This window comes from Brachyhypopomus gauderio, unplaced genomic scaffold (assembly GCF_052324685.1).
Source record: "Brachyhypopomus gauderio isolate BG-103 unplaced genomic scaffold, BGAUD_0.2 sc107, whole genome shotgun sequence".
Lineage (NCBI taxonomy): Eukaryota > Metazoa > Chordata > Actinopteri > Gymnotiformes > Hypopomidae > Brachyhypopomus > Brachyhypopomus gauderio.
This window is the reverse complement of record NW_027506928.1, coordinates 82,501-95,000: the sequence shown is the minus strand read 5'-3', so window position 1 is coordinate 95,000 and position 12,500 is coordinate 82,501. Positions and strand designations below refer to the sequence as shown.

At 52.5% G+C, this 12,500-nt stretch overlaps 1 protein-coding gene across 1 annotated transcript in view; it reads right to left on the bottom strand.

The window, feature by feature from the left end:
* LOC143497347 (atrial natriuretic peptide-converting enzyme-like) overlaps positions 1-12,500 on the bottom strand; it is a 51,763-nt gene that overhangs the window by 32,977 nt on the left and 6,286 nt on the right. The window contains exons 3-4 of the mRNA XM_076993249.1: positions 10,952-11,263; positions 272-482 (exon numbers count right to left, since the gene is read on the bottom strand). Coding sequence (XP_076849364.1) covers positions 272-482; positions 10,952-11,263 — 523 coding nt within the window. The remainder of the gene's footprint in view (positions 1-271; positions 483-10,951; positions 11,264-12,500) is intronic.

Below are 12,500 nucleotides of genomic sequence, written 5' to 3'. Positions count from 1 at the left end.
ACACATACAAGCCCCTCCCCCCACACACAGTGCCCCTCCCCCACACAGACACAGTGCCTCCCCTCCCCACAAACACACAGTGCCCCTCCCCCACACACACAGTGCCCCTCCCCCACACATACAAGCCCCTCCCCCCCACACACAGTGCCCCTCCCCCACATGCCCCTCCCCCACACAGACACAGTGCCGCCCCTCCCCACAAAGACACAGTGCCCCTCCCCCACACAGACACAAGCCCCTCCCCCCCACACACAGTGCCCCTCCCCCTGACCTGCTGTCTCCGTGGGTGGTGCACTGGGGCAGGGCGATGGTGCAGCCAAACAACATGATGTGTCTGTAGCAGCTTAGTCTGTTCAGGTAGCTGAAGAACTTCAGGAACATCTCCAACTCACCGCCCTTCACAACCGTTGCCCCTGGCAACACCCCACTCTGGTTGTACGGCAGCATGCGACACTGGCTCTCCGTAATATCAGAGCACGTGCCTGAGGAACGCCCACACACAGAGCTCTGATTGGCTGGAAGCTCGGCTGAATAAGCAGACCAATAAGTTTCATTGGTCAACAGAAAATCCAACAGATGTTCAGTTGTAACTGTAATAGTGACTTTAGCAGCTAGGAGCCTGGAGATAACATGATTCCTCATTCATAATTGTGAACGGTCAAAGTATGTGACTTTTTTACATGATATATGTTGCCATATTTTGTGGTAATTTGCATATAATGTCAGCAGTTCATAAAATAACTTGAACAAAATGCTTCCTGAATCTGTCAGATTGTACAGGTTCTGAAAAAAAGCCCATGTGGATTGGTTGTTTCTCCAACAGTGTTTCATCACGTCATCAACTCTGCACACACACACACACACACACACACACACACACACACACACACACACACACAGAGTTGTATAATCCAGGTTCAGAAAGTAAAAGTCCTCACCAGGATTTTGCTCAGGCTTCCTGGATTGTGTTGATTCCACTAATTTTACCTGGATTGCTAATTAGAAAATCTAGCAAGCTTGAGCAAAATCCTGGTGAGGACTTTTACTTTCTGAACCTGGAGTTGACATCTCTGGACACACACATACATTCTGAAACGGTACAATACTCGTTTCCCTTAAGTATCGATTCTTTTTACATAAAATGCGCTTTCGTTTGACCCACCCAAGCTGCCGTAATGCACAGGACAGTTTGTAATGCTAATATGGCAGCTAAAGCAAACGCAGTGCTGTTGGGTTCGAAGCAGATACAGATGGAAAACTGAAGGACATGAACAAGCCCATTTGCAAGCGGTGCTTTTGGAACATTTCAACGAAGGGCGCTAAAGCCTGGTTGAGTGACCATTGCGCTCGACTCCGCGCGCACCTCGCGCGAACCTCCGCGAGCGGTGGAGCTTACCTGACGAATTTTAATGCTGCTTTGTGTTTCAGGTTTGAAAAGTGCTGCAATTTAGGCTAAAGTACTTGAAAATGTTGAAATTCGTTTCACAACAAATATCTGTCTGACTGAACAGTTCTCTTGTATTACGTTAACAAATACGAGCCTCTTGTAATTCCAGGACGAAACATGAGAGAACGTGAAGTTAAGATTGGGCATTTTGAAAATAAACAACCATTAAATAATGTGATTAAAAGAGCAATATTTCGAATCATTTCGAGTATATTGTAGCGTCAGACCAATGGGGGGGTACCGGAGAGTGACGCCAGTACCCATGAGCCTCTTCGGCTCCAACAGTGTTATGTGTTCATGTATGTTTATGCCTATGTAATGTTATTAGTAATTAGTGTTTATGGACATTGTTAGTCGAGTCATCCTGGTTGTCATTATGTATTTGTGTCTCTCCTAAGTTTACCCTCCGTCAGTGTGTGATACCAGTACACCTGTGATTTACCTTGTGTTCCACGTACAAGTCTAAGCTCAATTAAAGCTCCTGTTAGCGCGCCTGCGTGCGGCAAACTAACCTCATATAGGAAATAAAAGCCTGTCTTTCCTTGAGAATGGACTTGCCTGCGGCCTCTCTCTTCCACACCACGCCACAACTGGTGTCAGAAGTGGCTCTCCGCGATGAGATATTACAACTATCCGGGGAGCTCGAACGGCTACAAACTGGAGCGAGAGAGAAGCGACGAGGCAACAGGAACACGGCGAAGCAGCGCCTAGACGGGCCGAGCGATACCGACCAGCCAGCCCCTGGACGTAGGAGAACACCTGCCAGAGGGTGCGACGGAACGTGGGAACTGCCCGCCGCGCGCACGATGGTGCCTGAAGCGACGGCGACCGCTGCAACCATCCCAACGCGCCGGCTGAGCCTGCCCGGCTATGATGGCGAAGCGGATTGGGCAGCGTTTGAGGCCCAGCTCGACGCCGTCGCCAGCTACGAAAACTGGTCCGAGGCCGAGACGGCGGTTCAGCTATGCTTGGCGCTCCGGGGACCGGGACTCAGGGTTCTGGTCGGGCTGCCCGCGGAAGCCAGACACGCGCTAGCGCCGCTCAAGGCAGCGCTCCAGACCAGGTTTGGGCAGCAGCCGGATGAGTCGACGGCAAAACAGATTTTGGCCGGACGCCGCCGTTGCCGAGGTGAGAGGCTCGGGGTTTTGGCGTCGGAGATCGCACTGCTGGTCCGCCTGGCCTACCCACTGTTTCCGCGTGAGGCACAGCTGCAGTTGGCATTGGACTTCTTCATTGGCGCAATTGAACCAGCCGAGCTGAGGAGGCACGTCCGTCTGGCTAACCCGACATCCCTTGACGCTGCGGTGGAAGAGGCATCTAGAGCCGAGCACATCCTATCTAGTGACGGCAGGGACGGATTACCGCGGCGGCCCCGCGTGCACGACCGACGAGCGACCGGCCAACTAACATGCTGGCAATGCGGGGAGCAGGGACACAAGTCCACACATTGCAAAGCAGCGGGAAACGAGCAAGGAGTCGCCCGATGAGGGGCGCGGCGACTCCGGTCCCTTATGGATTACCCTCAAACTTTGTCTCGAGAATTGCCGGACAACGCGACTTGCACATCACATGTAAGTTTGGCGATGCCCTTATTCCCGCTCTAATAGACACGGGGTCCTCGGTGTCACTGATTAGACCTGAACTGCTAGCTAATTGCCCGGGGGGGCTTTCTGCTATGACGCGTAAGCAAGGGGGGCTAACTACAGTGACTGGCGAACAGTTTGAGTTGCTGGGTCGCACTGACACCGTATTCGACTTTGGGCAGGGGCCTTGGACGCACGAGTTTTGGGTTGGGGACGTGCTAGACCCATGTATCCTCGGTGATGACTTTCTGAAGAAAGCTAAGGCTGTCATAGACTATGGACATGGGGTATTGTCGTTGAACGGCCACCGGATCAACTTTTGCGGTGGGGGCGACGCGGCCTCACGTTCGTGCGTAGTTTCTCCGGGCCCTACGAGTTACGTCTTGTCAGTTCAACCACCGGGAGACCCGATCCATGAGTTGTGGCTCAGAAGTAGCACGGGTTTATCTACATCACAAGGCGAGCTACTCCGTGAGCTCCTAGATCGCTACAGGGGGCTGTTCGCTGTGAGCGAGCGTGACTGTTCAAGAACAGGGCTCGCGAGCCACTCGATTGATACGAGCGACGCCCAGCCTGTCTGCCTGAGACCCCACCGCCTCCCGTTAGCCAAACGTATGGCGGCCGAGTCCCAAATTCGCGAAATGGCAGCGGCCGGTGTCATTGAACCATCGAATAGCTCGTGGTCCGCGCCCGTAGTTCTCGCTAAGAAGGACGGTTCGTGGCGTTTTTGCGTTGACTACCGACGTTTGAATGTGGTCACTAAGCTCGACTCGTACCCGATGCCACGGGTGGACGACACTCTCGAGCGGTTAGCGGGCTCGGATTGGTTCAGCTCGTTGGACCTGCGGAGCGGGTACTGGCAGGTCCCCTTGGACGATGCAGCGAAGGAGAAAACCGCTTTCTCGATCGGCACCGGTCTCTGGCATTTCACGGTTCTCCCCTTCGGGCTCTGTAACGCGCCGGCCACTTTTGAGCGCCTGATGGAGCGAGTGTTGTCCGGCGTTCCGAGTAGTAAATGCGTTGTGTACCTGGATGACGTTTTGGTCCATGCTGCGGGTTTTGAGTCTGCGCTGGCTAACCTGGAGTTAGTTTTAAGCCTCGTGGAGGGGGCGAAATTGTCCCTTAATCCGGCTAAGTGCAATCTCCTTCAACGCCGCGTTAATTTCCTCGGGCATGTTGTGAGCGGGGAGGGCATAGCTACTGACCCCAGCAAGACGGCTGCTGTTCGGGAATGGCCCACACCTCGCTCGGTGCGACAAGTTCGCAGCTTCCTCGGGCTCGCGTCTTACTACCGCCGTTTCGTGAAGGGCTTCGCGGATATCGCCGCCCCCCTTCACCGCCTGACGAGTGGTGGCGGTGCGAGGTTTAAATGGTCCGACGACGCTGAGCATGCCTTCCGTACCCTGCAGCAGAGATTGTGTAGTGCACCTGTCCTGGCCTACCCCTCCTCCTCCGAGCGGTTTATTGTTGACACTGACGCGAGCGACCACGGGTTAGGAGCCGTTCTGTCACAATCCCAAGGGGGCTCTGAGCGAGTGATAGCGTACTTCAGCCGCCGCCTGGACAAACCCGAGAGGAATTATTGCGTTACGCGTCGCGAGCTACTGGCCGTGGTAGAAGGATTGCGGCATTTTCGGCCGTACATCTATGGTGTGCCGTTCTTGTTGAGAACAGACCATGCGTCGCTGCAATGGCTGCTGAACTTCAAAGAGCCAGAGGGCCAGCCAGCGAGATGGTTGGCAAGGCTACAGGAGTTTATCTTTGTGGTCGAGCACAGGCCGGGCCGAAATCATGGAAATGCCGACGCGCTGTCGCGACGACCGTGCGCCTCTCTTGAGTGCAAACATTGCCAACGCGCCGAAGAAAAGGCTGAGATTGTCGGTGTGTGCGCAGCAGTCAGTCGGGCTGCTCCCACCCCCCCTGTGATGTCCTGCGTGCCTGCTGCAGAACTAGCCGATGCTCAGAGTGCAGATCCAGAGCTTGCGTGGGCGATAGGCGCCTTAGAATCGGCCGCCGTGCCAGACTGGGACAATGCGTTGCGACGGGGGCCCATGGCCAAAGCTTTGAAGTCCAGCTGGGACAGCTTAAAGGTCGTGGGGAACGTCCTGTACCGGACCTGGGAGGACCCAAGCACCGGAGGTCGTCTGACTCAGACTGTGGTGCCGCGGGGCCTGCGTAACACGGTGCTGCAGGCGGTACACGGCCTACCTGGCTCCGGCCACTTCGGCATCACGAAGACGTTAAGCAGATTGCGACAGAAATTCTGGTGGCCTGGTTGCAGAACAGATGTTGAACTGTATGTCCACTGCTGCGATTTGTGTGCTGCCAAAAAGGGACCGGCAAGGACTCCGCGCGCCCCTCTCCATCCCATGCAATCCGGTTGCCCTATGGAGAGGGTGGCGGTGGACGTGCTGGGTCCACTCCCAGTGACTGAGTCGGGTAACCGCTATGTGCTCGTAGCCATGGACTACTTCACTAAATGGCCAGAGGCATACGCGGTGCCCGACCAGAGTGCGATTACAACGGCAGAGACTCTGGTGGGGGAGTTCTTTTGCCGTTTCGGTGTTCCGGAGGTGTTACATAGTGACCAGGGCCGGAACTTCGAGTCTGAGGTCATGAGCGAGGTCTGCCGCTTGCTGGGGGTACACAGGACGAGAACAACACCCCTTCACCCACAGTGTGATGGTCTGGTTGAGCAATTCAACCGGACCCTAGCCACCCAACTGGCTATGGCTACCCGGGAGAATCAGCGAGACTGGGACAAACAGTTACCTCTGGTCCTGCTGGCATGCCGCTCTGCCATGCAGGAAACTACTGGCTTCACCCCTGCTATGCTTATGTTCGGCCGGGAACTGCGGTCTCCAGTGGACCTGGCATTTGGGGCACCCCCGACGAATGATGATGAGGTTGATCCGGGTCCTGTGTTTGTCTCTAGGTTGCGGGCGAGGCTGCACAACGCCCACAAGCTCGCCAGGGGTAACCAGACAGAGGCCGGACTACGTCAGAAGCGCGCGTACGACATGCGCTGCTACGGTGAACCCCTGCCCACAAACTCAGAAGTGTGGTTATATAACCCCCGCCGGAAGAGAGGACTATGCCCCAAGCTGCAGTCTGCTTGGGTGGGGCCGTGCACAGTACTCTCACGGGTAAGCGACGTCGTTTATAGATTGCGCTGGGGCCGGCGGCGCCTCGTAGTCCACCGCGACCGCCTTGCCCTTTACCGCCCAAAGGTGCAGGACACTGGACGTTGCCCAGACTCCTCCCCCCCGGTTTCCCCTGTGCTTACTCCTGCTATGTCCCCTGGAGCCGGTCCGGCCAGACCGCAACGCATGCGGAGGCTACCGCAGCGCCTGCAGGACTGTGTCATGTGAACTGTTATTCTCTCTGTGGGTTGACTTGTTTATGTACTGTTTAACTGTTGACACCTTGTTAACACTATTGTGTTTGATGTTGCTGTGTTTAATGATGCAGACCAGCTTATTTGTTACTTGTCCAGGCCTTGGTTATGCGGTTATGTACGTGGTATCATTCATTTTGTCCTGAGTGTCCTGTACTGGGTTTGCACCTTGAAAAGGAAAAAAAAAAAATGTTCTCTTTTGTGATTGTTGTACCCTTCTGCAATGTTCATGCCATTCTGTGCTGCTCTGTCCGCCTCTCACGATGCGATGCTTGTGCCATGTCCCATTTTCACTGTACTGTTGCCAGTTTACACTACTGTGTTAACCATGTGACGGTCGCCGGGACGGCTGACCTCTGGGAGGGGGGCTGTGTAGCGTCAGACCAATGGGGGGGTACCGGAGAGTGACGCCAGTACCCATGAGCCTCTTCGGCTCCAACGGTGTTATGTGTTCATGTATGTTTATGCCTATGTAATGTTATTAGTAATTAGTGTTTATGGACATTGTTAGTCGAGTCATCCTGGTTGTCATTATGTATTTGTGTCTCTCCTAAGTTTACCCTCCGTCAGTGTGTGATACCAGTACACCTGTGATTTACCTTGTGTTCCACGTACAAGTCTAAGCTCAATTAAAGCTCCTGTTAGCGCGCCTGCGTGCGGCAAACTAACCTCATATAGGAAATAAAAGCCTGTCTTTCCTTGAGAATGGACTTGCCTGCGGCCTCTCTCTTCCACACCACGCCACAATATGTATAAATATTTAACTTAATTAAGTTTAACGTGCTGGGAAATATTGGTACAAGCGCTTGAATTGAACCCTGCAAACATGACTTTGTTCATTGCGCTGAGGAGCGGCGCGCGCAAAGTTACAAAATTCGAGAGGTGCACGACCTCGCGTGCGCCGCGCTTCAGCGCGATGAACAAAGTCATGTTTGCAGGGTTCATACACCTTGTGGAATTCAAACACTTGTATGTCACTTTCAAGGTCCATTTCAATATTTCCCAGCACGAGCAAAGACACTTTGTCAGACGTTCAAAAGACGTCCACTGAAAAGCCAGAATGAAAGTTTTAGCGACGTCTTTTTTAAACGTCTATTACTGCCGTTCAGTTGCAGTTTTTGCACGTCCTGACATCCAATAAAGGTCCTAGTCAAACGTTCAGATAGAAAACTCGTCATAGACGTTCATGTTAAGTTAAAAGGCTATGGTCCTAGTCACACTGTCAGATTTTGAGCCAGTTTTGAACGTCCACCAGACTTGTAAAAATGGGTCTGGACTGACCGACGTGATACAGACTTGATTTTAACGTCTTTCTGACGTCGTATGTTTGTTGGGATAAGTTAAATATTTATACATGTACTCGAAATTATTTGCTTTTTTATCACATTATTTAATAGTTGTTTATTTTCAAAACGCCCAATCGTAACGTCTTCACGTTCTCTCATGTTTCATCCTGGAATTACAAGATGCTCGTGTTAACACAAAAGAACTGTTCAGTCAGACAGATATTTGTTGTGAAATGAAGTTACAATTTCAAGCATTTTCAAACACAAAGCAACATTCATTTGTTTGTTTATAAAAAAAAATAAAAAGGCTTTAAAACGGAAATTAGCACCGTATCTGACTTTGGTATCAGAAATGGTATCGAATTTCAATATTTTTTAAAGGATCGTATCGAAGTTGTAATTCTTAGTATCGTGACAAGCCTAGTGCGCATACGTGTGTGAGTGCGCATACGTGTGCGAGTGCGCATACGTGTGTGAGTGCGCATACGTGTGTGTGTATATATGTGTGTGAGTGTGCATACGTGTGTGTGTGTGTGTGTGTGTGTGTGTGTGTGTGTGCATACGTGTGTGAGTGCGCATACGTGTGTGCGTGTGTGTGTGCATACGTGTGTGTGTGTGTGCATACGTGTGTGTGTATGTGTGTGTGAGTGTGCATACGTGTGTGTGCATACGTGTGTGAGTGCGCATACGTGTGTGTGTGTGCATATGTGTGTGTGTGTGAGTGCGCATACGTGTGTGTGTGTGTGCGTGTGTGTGTGTGCATACGTGTGTGTGTGCATACGTGTGTGTGTGTGTGTGTGTGTACATACGTGTGTGTGCACAGGTGTGTTTGTTACACAGTAATGGTGGTGAGGAGGTGCGTAACCTGTTTATAAACGTTTCTATTTTAAGCCCTCATAGATACAGCTGGGGCGTTGGAGAGGGTGTTAATCTTTCAGAGTGCATGTAAAACAGCCCCAAGCTGCTCCTGTTAATACCCCTGGCTCAGGTCCTCAGAAATCAGGCTGTGTGTGTGTGTGTGTGTGTGTGTGTGTGTGTGGTCACTCTTCTGTCTTTCGTTGTAATTGAGATTCTAGTGCTCATGACAAAGTCAATGCAGTATAAAGATATATCTGTGGCTTTCTCCCTAACACACACACACACACACACACACACACACACACACACACACACACACACACACACACACACACACACACACACACACCTCTATGCTGCTCTAAATGATTAATCATTATGATGTTTGGATGAACAGACGAGACAAATGGGCAAGATACACTGTTTCCCCTTGGAGGTCATTGCTCACACACACGCACACACACACACACACACACACAAACACACACACACACACGCGCCCGCACTCACACCCACGCGCGCCCGCACTCACACCCGCACTCACACACACGCGCGCCCGCACTCACACACACGCGCGCCCGCACTCACACACACGCGCGCCCGCACTCACACACACGCGCGCCCGCACTCACACACACGCGCGCCCGCACTCACACACGCACACACACACACGCACGCCCGCCCGCACTCACACACGCACTCACATACACACACGCCCGCACTCTCTCTCTCACACACACACACACACACACACACACACACACACACACACACAGATCAAGATTCCAGTCACTGTCTAGACTGTCCCCTCACCGAGGACAAGACGACTTCCTCTGCATCCGCAGTCTCCTACTGTCTTCTTACACACACACACACACACACACACACACACACACACACACACACACACACACACAAAGGACAATGTCCTTTGCCCATGCTGGAAGAATAAATGCTAATGTCTGGAAGTACATTACCTGCACTCAGAGAAACAAACACACCCTACAAATGAGATTTATGGCTGGACAGAGGACATAAGAAATGAAGGACATCAGAGCTCTGGAAACAGCACGAGAGAGAGAGAGAGAGAGAGAGAGAGAGAGAGAGAGAGAGAGAGAGAGAGAGAGAAAGAGAGAGAGAGAGAGAGAGGGACACTGGACTGAGACAGAGAGGGGAGGACACTGGAGTGAGAGAGAGAAAAAGAGAGAGTGAGTCAGGTGAGTCCTGATACCTGCTGGTCCAGGTGTCCCAGGTGGATTTTTGGGTGGTAGAAGGTGGTGTGGAGGTTTGGGTGGTGGTGTGGTGGTTTGGGTGGTGGTGTGGAGGTTTGGGTGGTGGTGTGGAGGTTTGGGTGGTGGTGTGGTGGTTTGGGTGGTGGTGTGGAGGTTTGGGTGGTGGTGTGGAGGTTTGGAGGTTTGGGTGGTGGTGTGGAGGTTTGGGTGGTGGTGTGGAGGTTTGGGTGGTGGAAGGTGGTGTGGAGGTTTGGGTGGTAGAAGGTGGTGTGGTGGTTTGGGTGGTGGTGTGGTGGTTTGGGTGGTGGTGTGGTGGTTTGGGTGGTGGTGTAGAGGATTGGGTGGTGGTGTGGTGGTTTGGGTGGTGGTGTGGTGGTTTGGGTGGTGGTGTGGAGGTTTGGGTGGTGGTGTGGAGGTTTGGGTGGTGGTGTGGAGGTTTGGGTGATGGTGTGGAGGTTTGGGTGATGGTGTGGTTGTTTGGGTGGTGGTGTGGAGGTTTGGGTGGTGGTGTGGTGGTTTGGGTGGTGGTGTGGTGGTTTGGGTGGTGGTGTGGTGGTTTGGGTGGTGGTGTAGAGGTTTGGGTGGTAGAAGGTGGTGTGGAGGTTTGGGTGGTGGTGTGGAGGTTTGGGTGGTGGTGTAGAGGTTTGGGTGGTGGAAGGTGGTGTGGAGGTTTGGGTGGTGGTGTGGTGGTTTGGGTGGTAGAAGGTGGTGTGGAGGTTTGGGTGGTGGTGTGGTGGTTTGGGTGGTGGTGTGGAGGTTTGGGTGGTGGTGTAGAGGTTTGGGTGGTGGTGTAGAGGTTTGGGTGGTGGTGTAGAGGTTTGGGTGGTGGAAGGTGGTGTGGAGGTTTGGGTGGTGGTGTGGAGGTTTGGAGGTTTGGGTGGTGGAAGGTGGTGTGGAGGTTTGGGTGGTGGAAGGTGGTGTGGAGGTTTGGGTGGTGGTGTGGAGGTTTGGGTGGTGGTGTGGAGGTTTGGGTGGTGGTGTGGAGGTTTGGGTGGTGGTGTGGTGGTTTGGGTGGTGGTGTAGAGGTTTGGGTGGTAGAAGGTGGTGTGGAGGTTTGGGTGGTGGTGTGGTGGTTTGGGTGGTGGTGTGGTGGTTTGGGTGGTAGAAGGTGGTGTGGTGGTTTGGGTGGTGTTCTGCTACACTCTTACCCAGCTCAGCACTGGCACTGGTTGGGCTGACCGCCGTACTCGTCAGGGTTTCCATGGAGCTCATAGTGGAGAAAGCCATAAACCAGTCGGTGGTTGATACGGGTGTAGGCATCACTGGGGATGATGGCTGTGATGATGTTTCATGGGTTGTCAGGTCAGCAGGGGGTGAATCTGACTGAAAGGTTGTCATGGTGCCCTGTGTTTGATTGATGGTTGTCCGGCTAGTGAAAGTCATGAGGGGGACCAGGGTTGCCGTGGTGACGTATGTACTTGAGAAAGGAGAAGAGTCCAGTACACCATTCCCAATGATTCCTGAAAGAAAAGAAAACATTTTTGTTAAGAAAAAGCAATCAGTCTATAGAGGCATAAAGGGCAGTGTACATATATGACCACGGACATGATCATGAGGCTCAGGGTTAAGGTCAGGGGTCATGGTCATTGACCCATGACCACACTCGTACAGTACTGACTCGGTGATCGACACACTCGTACAGTACTGACTCGGTGATCGACACACTAGCACAGTACTGACTCGGTGATCGACACACTAGCACAGTACTGACTCGGTGATCGACACACTCGTACAGTACTGACTCGGTGATCGACACACTAGCACAGTACTGACTCGGTGATCGACACACTAGCACAGTACTGACTCGGTGATCGACACACTAGCACAGTACCGACTCGGTGATCCACACACTAGCACAGTACCGACTCGGTGATCCACACTAGCACAGTACCGACTCGGTGATCCACACTAGTACAGTACCGACTCGGTGATCCACACACATACAGTACTGACTCGGTGATCCACACACATACAGTACTGACTCGGTGATCCACACTCGTACAGTACTGACTCGGTGATCCACACTCATACAGTACTGACTCAGTGATCCACACACTAGTACAGTACTGACTCGGTGATCCACACTCGTACAGTACTGACTCAGTGATCCACACTCGTACAGTACTGACTCAGTGATCCACACACGTACAGTACTGACTCAGTGATCCACACACGTACAGTACTGACTCAGTGATCCACACACGTACAGTACTGACTCTGTGATCCACACTCGTACAGTACTGACTCGGTGATCCACACACGTACCCAGTATTGACTGAGGAGAGTGAGGTAGAGGAGACAGACAGGAGATTAAGAGCGGTGTGAGGGAGGAATTGTAATGAGCGTTCCCCTCTGTCGTCCTGAGCAAACGTGCAGTCACACACACACATACACAGTGTGACCTTCTGACACCTATTAGAGGTGCTATAGAGGCAAGGCAGTAAAAAACGCTTAGAGGACTTTTACAGACAGATAGAGAGACACATGGGTAGAGACAGAGAGAGGGATAGAGGGAGAGACAGGACTCAGACAAACAAAATGTAACTTTTAATTCTTAAAACAAACAGTGACAGACTCAACATTGTGTGTGTGTGGGTGTGTGTGCGTGTGTGTAAAGTCTCATCCTGTTTGCTGTTGGGTGATGACATCACAATGGGCACTTTAGCCCCGCCCCTGTACAGCTGGGCGGCTGTAATT